General features: G+C 36.4%; 1 protein-coding gene across 39 annotated transcripts in view; it reads left to right on the forward strand.

The window, feature by feature from the left end:
* Positions 1–14282, forward strand: part of CLASP2 (cytoplasmic linker associated protein 2) — a 171108-nt gene that overhangs the window by 143121 nt on the left and 13705 nt on the right. For all 39 annotated transcript variants that reach the window (XM_043443486.1, XM_043443487.1, XM_043443488.1 and 36 more), the window contains 5 exons: positions 2397–2540; positions 5602–5745; positions 7371–7477; positions 9239–9392; positions 11842–12070. In XM_043443486.1, coding sequence (XP_043299421.1) covers positions 2397–2540; positions 5602–5745; positions 7371–7477; positions 9239–9392; positions 11842–12070 — 778 coding nt within the window. The remainder of the gene's footprint in view (positions 1–2396; positions 2541–5601; positions 5746–7370; positions 7478–9238; positions 9393–11841; positions 12071–14282) is intronic.

Here is a 14282-nt window from a genome sequence, read left to right on the forward strand (position 1 = left end):
AGGCAGATTCTTTACCGACCGAGGTAAAGAATATTTACCTCATATTACCTCATATTTATGAGGGAATATGTATGTGTATGTGTATATGACTTTTAGAGAAATAATCTATGTAAATGTATTACATATATGTATATATCATAATCTATAATACAGACATATGTGTGGCTTTTATATATTATACACACACACACACACACATAAAGCTGTAGGGGAAAATCACTCTTCAACCCGCAAACTGATGTCTTAGGATAGCAAAAAGGAATTCTATTGGAGCTGTACCTTACTCTGAAAATAAAAGTAACTTTCATATGGTTGACAGGATTAAGAATTAAAAACAGATTATAGAAAAACACAAATAACTTGAGTATGAGATTTATCAAAATTCTTTATTTAAAAAGTGCTGAATCTTTCAGATAATATTTTATATTTCCCACAGACTGTCATGTAGCCAGATGTCAAAAAGGAAGCGTTAAAATAGACAAAGATGACATACAGGATGATTTTATTTGAGTAATATTTTTTAAATAAGTGGAACTTTCTGACTTTTTTTTCCCTGAGTTTCAGAAATATGTTTAGAATTATACACACATTAGCAACTATATTGTTTTTCCTCTCTGAAGAAGAATGCATGTTTATGTTATTAAAAATACAGACTATGTATTATAACCTTTTGAAATATACTACCAAAATATAAATTTTCAAATGATTACATATGTATTATGGTTGTTTTGCTTATTTGTATAGTAAACACACCTATCCTATGAAACTCTTTAGAAACTTTACATGCCTCTATAAATTGCCAAGACATGGTACTAATTAAATCTCACATAGTGCAAATAAATATATTCAAAAAACAAAATGCATTGTTTATTCTTTGATTTACTTTAGCTTTCTTTTAGCTGGTCTCACCAATAGAAGGTGATGTGGCTTAAAAATCCAGAATGTTATGTGCTGCCATAATTTAGTTGGGCCTGCTACTCAATATTAGCTATACATCTCTTTCCCTCTTCACTATATGATTTACTCAGGATGGTGATGGGTTAACTCTTTAAAAAAAAACACATTTCTTGAAGTTATAGTTACTTCTTAAAATCATTTATTATGAAACGAAGACAATAAGTTGATGTCTTCTGTCTTCTTTAAACTGGAAGCAGAGAGGGGAAGATATTCAAGAGTCAGAAGTTTAACTTAGTGCTGTGGGGGAAAAAAAAAAGAAGTTTAACTTATTACTTCTATATATTAACTTGACACAGTACTTCCCAGAGACCTTATTTGGACTGAGTGAGAGAAATGATTGATAATAAGATCAATAATTGGGGATGAAGGAGTACAGAATACCTGATTACCTTAATCTTTGACAATATTTTTTCAAAGTTTCTATTTTAATCATACATTTAAATCTTCCTTTTTCTAAGTCTGCAAACCAGCATTTAGTATGTGTTTAGAGTCTGCTGTATCCAAGGACTGTGCACTCTGCCAGCTGGCATTTCTAAAGTACACTGATAAAGTCTTAGAGAATCATTATTTAGAAATCTAGAATGTTAGGCATGACTTTAAAAACAGTGGTTCTCTAACTTTTTCTACCCTGCCATACCAAGAAAGGGGAGATTATTTAATAATGGCTTACTCTAAGGATAAAGAAGGCTGCATCTAAGAGAGAAGCATGTATGCTTTGCCCCACCTCTTGCTGATTTTGAAGCCTGCATCCTACCACACTCCTACCTACCATGCCACCCACATATCAGGAATTTCTAGGAGAATAGTAAGACTTTTAAAACTCATATATTATACCTCTTTTATGCAAATAACTATTGTCTCTTCCCCAGTGGTCCTTCTGTAAAGCTTTTTTGTCACATTTATTTTGAGAGGTGGTTCTAGCAGTTGATGGACCTATTAAGGAACCTGGTCTCATTGGAGCCTTAATGTATATTTATCTGTATTGCCCACTTTGATTATTCACTTGATTACCCACTGGATGTATAATATCTTATTTCCAAAACTCTTTGGTTCATTTCCCCAAGAGGCAAATTATCCTTCGATGTATAAAGACTGGTTCCTGGGGAGATCTAGACAAGAGTCAGCTATAAGCTCTGAAGGCAGACTAAAGGAGAAGTGTCTAATTTTATCAAGAGAGTGTCAGCAATTCTTCAAAGACGGGTAATGAAATTTATAAAGTCTGCTGTGTGTGGGAAAAAAGCCACATTATCATATACTTGTACCTCTGATAGGTAGGTGGTTGTATGTATAACTTTTCTTTTGCTGTTGATGCTTTTTCATTTTGTATTTCTAAAAAAAAAACAAAAAACAAAAAACTATTACCTAACTGTTTCTGAAATGTTCTTATTGCCTGACGATGCCCAGCTGATTGTCCTCTCTCTTTGTGCATCCCTATGTAGGTGAAGGTTGCTATCCTCAAATACATAGAAACTCTGGCCAAACAGATGGATCCAGGAGATTTTGTAAATTCCAGTGAAACTCGCCTGGCAGTGTCTCGGGTCATCACTTGGACAACAGAACCCAAAAGTTCTGATGTTCGGAAGGTATGTTTTAGTTTTAAGATTCAGAAGATAAATTAGAAAAACAAATCAGTCATTTTAGATTGCCAGTTAAGGAAGCTAATGTTTTCAGGATGTTACCAGTTAGCATAGAGTTATTTACCTGGTGATATAAAGATCTTTAAAAAAATAATAATAATAAGAGTTTATACTGTTTCTTGACGTATTAGTTTTAGGCATTATTTACTGACCTGTTGATAGATTCAGTCATTGTGTATCTGTCTGTCTGCCTTTGTAAATGAAGATTTCAGTTTCCAGTATCCTATCCTGTGTCTTTCCCCATAACCTTCAAAATACTTAACGAATCAGTTGTTGGTAATCAATAGAAAAGATTTAATTTTGACTGTGAAAGTATTAATTCCTTCACCAAGTGGTTAATTACTGCCTCCCTCCTTATGGAAACTTTATTTGTCCTAGTGTTAATAATTTGCCTTGTTTTTCATTGTCCTGTTTCTCCCCGCAACATGTTTTTTAAGTGTTAATAGGTTCAACATCTCTGCCACATGCTCATGGCTGAGATTTTCCATATGCTCAAAAACACTGGTTCTTTCTTTTCTGGGGTGTCCCTTTCTAGACCCTCTGTTCTCGTCACCATCTTCCTGAGGTTCCTCTTCAACCCTAATCACTCGTTTCTTGCATCCTGTATCTGGCTGTACTGACAAAACCAAAGGAATCAAAACAACATGGTATGGACACAAAAATAGACACACAGATCAATGGAACAGAATTCTGAGAGCCCAGAAAGAAGCCCGTGCACAAATGGTCAATTAACCAATGATAAAGTAACCAGGGATATACAGTGAGGAAAAAATAATCTCTTCAATAACTGGTGCTGGGAAAACTGGACAGCTACATGTAAAAGAATGAAATTAGAGTATCCTCTAACACCGTATACAAAAATAAACTCAAAATGGATTAAAGACTTAGATGTAAGACCAAATACTGTTAGTATCCTAGAGGAAAACATAGGCAGAACACTCTCTGACATAAATCGCAGTAGTGTTTTTTGGTTCCATCTCCCAAAGCAAAGGAAATAAAAGCAAAAATAAACAAATGGGACCTAATTAAACTTAAAAGCTTTTGCAGAGCAAAGAAAACCATAAACAAAACAGAAAGACAGCCTATTTAACTTGAGAAAATATTTGCAAATGACTGATAAGGGATAAATATCCAGCATATATAAACAACTTGTACAACTCAACATTAAAAAGAAAAAAAAGCATAATTGAAAAATAGAAAAACTGAATAGACTATTTTTCAAAGAGAAAATGCAGATGGCCAACAGGCACATGAAAAGATGCTGAAAATCACTAATCATCAAGGGAATACAAATCAAAACCACAAAGAGATATTACTTCACACCGGTCAGAATGGCTATCATCAAAAAGAACACAGATAACAAGTATTAGCAAGGATGTGGAGAAAAGGGAACCCTCATACACTGGTGCTGGAAATGTAAATTGGTACAGTCACTGTGAAAACAGGTCCTTAGTTTCAAAGAACTAAAAATAGAACTACCATATGACCCAGCAGTTCCATTCCTGGGTATATATCTTTAAAAAAAAAAAAAAAGCAAGAACATTAATTCGAAAAGATGCACGTACTCCAGTGATGTTCATAGCACCATTGTTTACAGTTGCCAAGATATGGATGGTAGCAACATGTGTCCATCAGCAGACAAATGGACAAAGAGGAGCTGATAAGTATACACCCACACCATGGAATACTGCTAAGCTGTAAAAATGAGCAGTTTCGCCATTTGCAGCAACATGGTTGACCTTTATGCTCAGTGAAATAAATCAGGCAATGACAAATACTGTATGATATCACTTATCTGTGGAATCTAAAAAATTTAACAAACTAGTGAATATAATAAGAAAGAACCCTATTCACAGAAATAGAGAACAATCTAGTGGTTACCAGCAGGAGAGGACTAATATGGGAGTGGAGAATGATGAGGTACAAGCATTTAAGTATAAAATCAGTCACAATGATATATTGTGCAAGAGAAATATTAAGTATAAATGAGTTATAATGTATGAGTCACTATAGTGTACACCTGTAACTTATATTGTATAGCAACTGTACTTCAGTTTTAAAAATCAGACCAAACAAACAAACAAAAAAGATTAAGCATAAATTAATAAAATAGAGAGTAGAAAAGTGATAGAGGAAATTAGTGAAACCAAAAGTTGTGTTTTTTGGAAAGATCAACAAAATTGACAAACTTGTAGTTTGATTGATAGGAAAAAGAAGAGAAGGCCGAAATTACTAGAATTAGAAATGAAAGAAGTTTATTACTGACCTTACAGAAATAAAGATGATTATAAAGAAATGCTTCAATATTGTATGCCAGGAAGTAGTAAACTTGGATGAAATGGGCAAATCCCTAGATAGACACAAACTAATGAAACTAACTGTAAAAGTCAATAGAACAAGTTAAGAGATTAATTTAGTAATCAAAAAACCACCCACAAAGAAAAGCCAAGCTCAGATGGTTTAACTGGTGAGTTCTACGAAACGTTAATATCAATTCTTCTCAAACTCTTCTTTAAAAACCATAAGAGGAAAAAAAAAAAAAAAACATAAGAGGAAGAAAATAAAATAAAAACCATAAGAGGTAGGAACACTTTCCAACTCATTCTGAGGGCAGTTTTATCTTACAAACCCAGACCATACAAAGTAGTGGTAATTAAGGCAGTGTGGTATTGGCTTAAGGATAGACGTAAAGTCCAATGGAATAGAATTGAGAGTCCAGAGGAAACCTGTGTCTGTGGCCAATTGATTTTCAATAAGGGTGCCAAGACCATTACCCTTGGTTGGCCATATTTGTTATACTTTTCATAATCCCTTCTTACTTTCAAAAAAGGTAAGTCAAAAAAAATTTTTATTGTTTCAGCAAAGAAATTTGAAAGCATATAGGAACGTCTTTTTCACTAGGAAAGCTGGTCTGGCACTATTGAACAGAAATGTTGAATGAAAAAAATGGTCTCCTTTGAGTAACCAAAATATATTCATCTGCTTCTTGTATGTCTTTGTTTTCTAGGCAGCGCAGTCAGTCCTGATTTCCTTATTTGAACTCAATACCCCAGAGTTTACAATGTTATTAGGAGCTTTACCAAAAACTTTTCAGGATGGTGCTACCAAACTTCTTCATAATCACCTTCGAAACACTGGCAATGGAACACAGGTCTTTTTTCACTTGCTTTTCTTTTTTTTTTGGCCATTGTTTAATGTGATGGATGGTTAACAACAGTAATTGCTTTCTTTTTTGCATGAAGTAAACGTTGATCCTAATATGTAATTTTTGCATCTGCATTAGACAGCATTTCCTGAGCAGAATTAAATATTGTCCTGAAAAAAATAGTCCTTAGGCCTATAATTTTTTATTATTTGGTGTGCATTAGGGTGGTGGTGAATGGTAACCACAGTATGAACAAGGAAAGTGAAATATAGCAGAACTTAGATGAGGGCATCAGCCTTGCAAGCTGTGAGAGTTAGAACATGCTCTTTAGATGAACCAGTCCTTATTGGAGGACCAGAAAGGATGACTTATTCCAGGAATGACAGGCCCAAGGAGGGTAGTGCAGGCTTGTCAGTCTGTAGGTGCTTGAATAATACAAGAGTTTGTTTTGGAGAAGTAAGATCTGAGTAAGTGAAGCGTTAGTGTTGTATCTAAATGGTATTGAACTATTTGCATAATATGCCAAAGAATTGAACTTGGGTTTTAAAAAGACAAAGAGGGCAATACCTTTGATAATGCATAAGGGAGAAAGCAGATGCACTTATGGCAGGAGTAAGGTAAAGTGTAAGCGTAAAACAATGTGAGAACCATTTCTTGGGACCAAAGTCAATTATTTTTTCAAATGGAAAGGGGGAATTCCCTGGTGGTGCAGTGATTAGATTCTGCACTTCCACTGCCAGGGCCGTGGGTTGACTCTCTGGTCAGGAAACTAAGATCCCACAAGCTATGTGGGATAACAACTAAAAATTAAAAAAATAAAAGGAGAAGATATTGTTTTATTATTATCTTGAGAGAGAGGCAAATTGCTAATATGACCAGATTTTACTTCTTTGATGTCTTTGTAAAAATCATTTGTAAATCAGACTGAAGGAGGAACAAAATTTAAGTGATTGTAATGATTGGAGGAAGGAATTGGCTTAGGGCAGGAAGCTAATTTAAGATTGTTAATTTGGAATCTTGTTCAATTATTGAGGAAAAAAGATTGTTGTGGTAATATTTAGGAGAAAGAAGTAGGTGAGGAGAACAACAACAACAAAAACTTAAAGAGCTAGATTGCTGAATAGAAAGAAAGTTTTTCCCCACAGAAACTAGAGATAAGTACATCAGTATTTTAAAATAACGACCTAATGGGGACTTCCTTGGTGTTCCAGTGGTTAATAATCCGCCTTGCAATGCAGGGGACATGGGTTCAATCCCTGGTCAGAGAACCTGGGATCCCACATGCCGTGGAGGAACTGAGTCTGCATGCCACAATTAAGGCCCACTGCAGCGAAATAAATTTTAATAATAAATTTTAAAAAAGAAAGAGAAATGTAAAATAATGACCTGGGAACTTCCCTGGTGGTCCATTGGTTAAGATTCTGTGCTTCCAGTGCAGCGGCGTGGGTTTGGTCCTGGTTGGGGAATTAAGATCCCACATGTCTCACTACATAGACAAAGTATTTTTTAACATACACAAAATAATGACCTATTAGTATAAATCTGGCTGTTTCATGTGTTCAGCATCTTGACTGAATGGCCTCCCTAAGAGCCTGTCATATGTTAATGTTTATTTGACTCTTGTCCGTCAGGGTTCCATGGGAAGTCCTTTGACAAGACCAACACCACGGTCACCAGCCAATTGGTCCAGTCCTCTTACATCTCCCACCAATACATCACAGAATACTTTATCTCCAAGGTAATAAAAGGATTGTTTTCCATCATGGTTTGTATTTGCAGATTCCCATTCTTAGAAAAGCTGACATTAATATAAATCCAGTTGATTACTACTTAACTAAAACGTCTTGGACACATAGGAACTTAGCAAATTAAAACATGTTAGGTTTATTCCAAAATGAACCCTTTAGATGATCATAATATATAGGATATGGAATTCTTTTTCTTGTAAGTGACAGGAAAACTTTGGACACAGCTTTTGGAAAAAAGCAAGAAGTAATTAAACATTAAATCACATAGTTACTGTTTCTCAGATAAGCTGTGTGAATCCATTAACTTCCAGTTGTGTCTTTCAGTTATAATGGTTGATATAAATGATGAGATCAAGTTATAATGAAAATTTAAATCTAATATGGGCCAACCACCTCTTAAAAATAGAAAACAAAATTAAGTTTATAGACGAAAAAAATGTAAAAATAAAGAAAAACAAATAGGGAAGGGTTAAATATAAAATTGGCAATATGTATACTTCTTAGGAAAAAACTGTGATCTTGAGATTGATCCTTCATGAAACGTGTGAAATTTTCACACACTTGATCAATCCCCACATGAGCTATACTTCAGAGAAGTTATAAGTTAACTCATTAATGGATTAACATTTTTTCCCCTTCTCCTGGTCTTTAAAAAAATGGCTTAGTAGCCATTATTGTCCTTATCAGCTTGATTTTTGTTATTAGCCAAATAGCATATTCTTCATCATATTCATTACAATTACATAAGATGTTTTATTATATTGCAAAACATATTGTAAACTTACCATCATATTTTTTCCATGCCTTTGCATATCCATCAGGCTAAATTCCAGACTGAGTTGAATTTTAGAATCTGATTATAGAATTCATATTTCAGTGGGACTTCCCTGGCAGTCAAGTGCTTGGGGCTCTTTGCTTCCACTGCAAGGGGCACTGGTTCTATCCCTGGGGTCAGGGAAGTAAGATCCTGCATGCCTCATGATGTGGCAAAAAAAAAAAAAAATTCGTATCAGTAAAACTTATATTCTATGTTAAAAATTCTCAATCATCTTACATATTTGTGGAAAATGTATCTATCTCCTCTTCCAGCATTACCATTATTGTGACTTAACCCACAGGGGTTAGCAAACTCTGTAAAGAGTCATATGGTAAATATTTTAGGCTTTGCAGGCAGGGTGGTCATTGTCAGGTCTATTCAACTCTGCTGTTGTGGTGTGAAATAACCATAGACAATAGCTAAATAAATCAGCCTTGCTATGTTCCGAAACAATTTCGGGAAGATACCCTGGAGGAGGAAATGGCAATCCACCCCAGTATTCTTGCCTGGAAAATTCCATGGACAGAGGAGCCTGGCGAGCTACAGTCCATGAGGTTGCAAAGAGTTGGGCACAACTGAGCATGCACACACACACACACACAATTTGAGTTTCATATAATTTTCCTGTGTCGTGAGATGTGTTTTGATTTTTTTCTCAGCTATTTAAAAATGTAAAAAAAGTTCTTAAAGTGAAAAGAAAAACCAGTTGTTAAGGGCTGTGCCTTCTAGAGTCACTATAAACTGCCCTTAATGAGCAAAGAGGGGAACATGCTCTTTAGCCATTTGTAGCTGTCAGGTTTTGTTTTGCTAATTATGCTTTAGAACATATACATTCTCTAACTCTGTCTTTATAAATATCCTGTGCCATTTCCTCAGATGTATTTGTATTTTAAAACTACACATAAACAAAAATTAATTGTTGTCTTTTTCATAGTGCTTTTGATTATGACACAGAAAATATGAACTCTGAAGATATTTATAGCTCTCTTAGAGGTGTCACTGAAGCAATTCAGAATTTCAGCTTCCGTAGTCAAGAAGATATGAATGAACCATTGAAAAGAGATTCTAAAAAAGATGATGGCGATTCAGTGAGTATTTGAATATTCTTACATTGCGCATGTTTTCATTAAGAGTTTTTAATTTTGTTTTTAAACTTTGCTTTCTGTCACTTTCAGATATAAACTTCCAGGAGTCAATTACTCAGTATTTATTGAGTACCTACCATACTCCAGGCTCTGTTCTAACAGAGTCTTAGATTTACAAGGCACAGATGCTGCCTTCAAGTTCCCTGTGGAGTTTTGGATAGAGATTAATGCTATAGAAAAGATGACATTTGCATTGAGACCCTAATCGAGCCATACAAGGTCTAGGAGAGGAGAATTCCATTAAGGAAATAGCAGGCACAGAGACACTTAGATGGGAGCAGGCTTTGTCCCACTGGGAACCAGGATGAAAGCCAGTATAGTTATGAAAGCATGTGCGTCATGAAAGAGCGGAGGCCTAGAGCATCGGCCAGATCCCATGGCTCTTGTAGGACAAAATAAAGTGTTCAGGCTCTTTAAAATTCCTGTTCAGTGTGGTGATATTTTCACCAGTTTATGTGGTGCCAGTTAAGAATGTTATGACCCATCTTTCTAACATTTGTGAATATTATTGTTCAGTTTGTTATTTCTGCCACTATATAAAGAGCTGTTGATTTTTTTACTCTACTTTTTCTTCGACTTTTCTCTGACATCTTAGACTTTTCTAAGAACAAGCTATCCCACCGTTTCCTGTGGAATCTGTGGTTTCTCAGTGTTTGCACAATTGTGGAACACTGCAGTACTTTAGCAGATCTCCAAAGGGCTCCCTCCTCTGCCTCCTGACGTCTTTCCTGCTATTGTTTTTCTCCCCGTGCCTACATAGCAGATGGGCCTAGTAAACAGAATGCCAAACCCCTGCTTACTACTGGTATTTGAGGTTCCCTGCCTCACAAGTTGAGTGTGATAGCATTAAGAGGTTAGGAAGCATCACTGCATGATTGAGACTTCCCTCCTAGAGTAGCAGGGGCAGTGTCAAGTAGTGGATTTTGGCAGGAGTGAGTAAGTTTGCCATGTACTCACTAGTCAGATTATCATTTGTAAACCTTATGTCTGCCTAAGGAAAATAGGGATGTTACTGCATACCTTAAAAATTATTATGCATATAATAAATCATGTGATTCCATCCAGCCCAGACCTCTCTTCTGAGTTCCAGATTTCATACATCTAGCTTCCTGTTTGAACTCCAGATCTTTACCCCAAACTGTTCTTTTCTCTCTCACTTGATACAGTGCTAGTTGCTTAGCCAAAAACCTTGGACAGAACAGTTGTCCTCATCTTGTCTCCGTTTCTCATCCTCCCTACTCAGTCCATCAGGAGATCTGTTTAGTCTCTCTTCAAATGCAAGCCGCAGTCTACACAGTAGAATTTTTTCCCTTGTTACCTCTCCAGCCTCATCCCCTACTGCTCTCTTCTGCTCTGGCCACACGCCTCCTTGCTGTTCCTTGAACGTACAGGGCATGCTTTTTGCCTTAGTGCCTTTGTCTTGGCTGCCCCCTCTGCCCTAAACATTCTTATTCCAGATACCCACGGCCAGTTTCCTTGTTTCCCCCAGCTCTTTGCTGCAGTGGCTTCCCAGTGAGTCTTGCTCCAGCCACGCTGACTCATCTGCAGCTTTGGCCCTCAGATCCCTTTAATGCTGCACTCGCCTGCCATGGGAGATTCACCTCCTACGTAACTCACTCATTACGTTTCCCTAATGTCTCTGTCCCTCAACTACAATGTCAGCTTCGTGAGGATAGACAGCATTCTCTCATTTGTTAACTAATATATTCTCAATACCAGTAATGGTGCCTGGCATGGAATACGTACAGTATTCCATGTACAGTAAATATTTAAAGAATATTTGTAAAACACCTTGCTACTGGCATAGCACATGGTTGCTCAGTAGATGGTGGTAACAGTGATGTTGATGGTGGTAACTGGTATTTTGATAGGTTATGTTAATGTGCCCAAACTCCATCATGCAGCCTTCCAAAAGTTATGCTGTCCTCTGTGGCCTTTTTTTCCTTAAGCAGGCCTTTTAAAATTTTGTTTTCTTATACTGTATTAATATACTGTCATTATGGAATTTATAACCTTAATGAAATCTGGGAGCTTTTAGTTCTGTGTTTCTAATGAAAGCTGTTTTGGATCTTTTACTGGCATTGCTAATGCACTGTATATATTTGGTCCTGTCCTTGATAAGGAAACTGTAGGAATCATTAGAGACAGCGTTCTTTCATGATTCTTATTCACCCTTGCAGCTGTGGTTTCCTTACATCTTTTCTAGTAAACTGACTTTGTGAACGCAAGTTTTAGCTCATCATCATGTGCATTTCATTACTTAATTTTTTTCAGCTGGTTTTTGTTATCTTTTCAAAATAGACTTTCAAGCAGTAGGGAAGTACCTCTTTAGACTTTCAAACAGATATTTGAAATGATTTAATTTGCTGTGCCTTCTTCTTCCCATTAATAGATGGGTGGTGGTCCTGGGATGTCTGACCCAAGAGCAGGAGGTGATGCTACTGACTCAAGCCAGACAGCCCTTGATAATAAGGCTTCACTGCTCCACTCGATGCCTGCGCACTCCTCTCCACGCTCCCGAGACTATAATCCGTATAACTATTCAGACAGCATCAGTCCCTTCAACAAGTCTGCCCTCAAGGAGGCCATGTTTGATGATGATGCTGACCAGTTTCCTGATGGTATGTCCTGTCCGTGTTCAGAGGACTGGTAATCAGTGATGCAAAAGAAGATACATGTTCTTTTTGTGTAATTCTTTAAAAAGTAAGGCTCTTTGAGAGTGAGAATGTTCTCTGCCATCTTCTAGGAGCTCATTTCTGTTGGTTTAGTAGTTTTCTTCTCCAGAATAAAAGACGGATTAATCATCCTAAGATCATCTTTGAAATCAAGAAAACTTTAGTTTTCCCAGGAACAACTGAAACCAGTTACATTTTCATTTAGTTATTAATTTTTATACAGAGTGACAAAACCCTTTAAAGGGATACCCATTCTTTAGTGTGAAGTTACAAACTCTTTAATTCAAGGATTGAATATGGGAAAAGGTACAATTAAGATCTGGAATTGGCTTAGGTCTAAGCTCTGTGTGTGTGTATGTTAGACGCTCAGTCGTGTCTGACTCTTTGCGACCCCGTGGACTGTAGCCCACCAGGCTCCTCTGTCCGTGGAATTCTCCAGACAAGAATACTGGAGTGGGTTGCCATTTCCTTCTCCAGGGGATCTTCCCAACCCAGGGATTGAACCCAGGTCTCCTGCGTTGCAGGCAGATTCTTTACCATCTGAGCCACCAGGGAAGTCTGGATCTAAGCTCTTAACACTTACTAAATAAGCTGCATCACCTGGAAGGTTGGTTGACCTTCCTGAACTTCACCTGTCATGGTTGGAGATGCCGTCTTACCTGCCCTTCTGATCATAGTATGCTGTGAGGTTTGGATAAGATATATAGAAACTGATTATAAAGTGTAAAACAGTGCAAATAATATTTTCTTTGTTTTTAATAGTAAGGAATTGCATATTTCCTCTGTAAATTATGTGATTCATTACTTCTTTTTTGAACTAAAGGCTTAAGTAATCTTTAGTAATATGTAACTATATGTAGATAAACTTGCAAGTCTCCTCCTCATCACTGCCTCATGATTTCATAATTAGGTATTAATAGTTTCTGGTATTCCTTTATTCCCTCAGTATTGCTGTCAGTGAACTTATTTTTGCATAAACTTTTGTGCACACATACAGATAATTTTAAGAGAGTTTTAGAGATAGAATTGCTCAATTAAAGGATATGTAAGTCTTAAGTTTTCAGAGTTACTACCAGTTACCAACTCAAAACACATGGCAAATTTAAGTAGTACTGATTTCCTCAGCAACCCAGAATGTTTAAGTGTTTTTATGTTTTGTCATTGTGATAGGTATAAAATAGATATCCTAATGAGCATTTCTTTAATTGTTAGGAAGACTGAAAAATTAGCTCTCAATTTTTTTTTTAATTTTTGTTATTTTGAAGAGTAGAAAAATCTCTTCACTTCTGTATTTCTTCACTAATGCAGTCGATAAATCATGTTTTTACCAACGTGTCATATTGAGTGACTTAATATATCACAAATATCACAAAGGCAAAATTATGACAATGTGCCAAATTCTCTAAATTACATAAGAATCTATAAAATTGTGACCATTGTGCACTTCGGTCCGTTTTAGTCTGTCATATGTAGTTGACTATGCTCTTGAGGTTTAGTCACAATAGCAGCATAACAGGAGTGTGTGAATAAACTGGACGTAGCAGCAAAGTGTCCTTGGATCCGTGAGTCATACCAGCAGCCTGGTGATTGAGACCTAGCTGTAACAACTTGAATTGTTTTTATATTATTTATGCACAGTGGTGACAACTGACATGACTTGCTTCGTCTGCCATCTGTGTGTCTGTGTGTAGGGTTTTGTTTGTTTGTTTGTTTTTTAAGTATTATTTCAAAACAGGCAAAAGCTTAAAAGTTGTGAATACAGTTCCTTCTTCTTGAGAAGGATCAAACCCTGTCAACCCTAAAGAAAATCAACCCTGAATATTCATTGGAAGGACTGGTGCTGAAGCTCCAATATTTTGGCCACTTGATGTGAAGAGCCAACTCACTGGAAAAGATCCTGATGCTGGAAAAGATTGAGGGCAGGAGGAGAAGGGAATAGCAGGGGATGAGATGATTGGATGGCAACATGGACTCAATGGACATGAGTTTGAGCAAACTCTGGGAGATGGTGAAGGACAGGGAAGCCTGGAGTGCTGCAGTCCATGGAGTTGTAAAAAGTTGGACCACACTGAATGAATGAACAGCAACAAATCAGAAACAGGATATTTACAGTTTTAAAGTATCTTTCCAAAAAAAACCCTACTAATTCCAAAATGGG

This window comes from Cervus canadensis, chromosome 22 (assembly GCF_019320065.1).
Source record: "Cervus canadensis isolate Bull #8, Minnesota chromosome 22, ASM1932006v1, whole genome shotgun sequence".
NCBI lineage: Eukaryota > Metazoa > Chordata > Mammalia > Artiodactyla > Cervidae > Cervus > Cervus canadensis.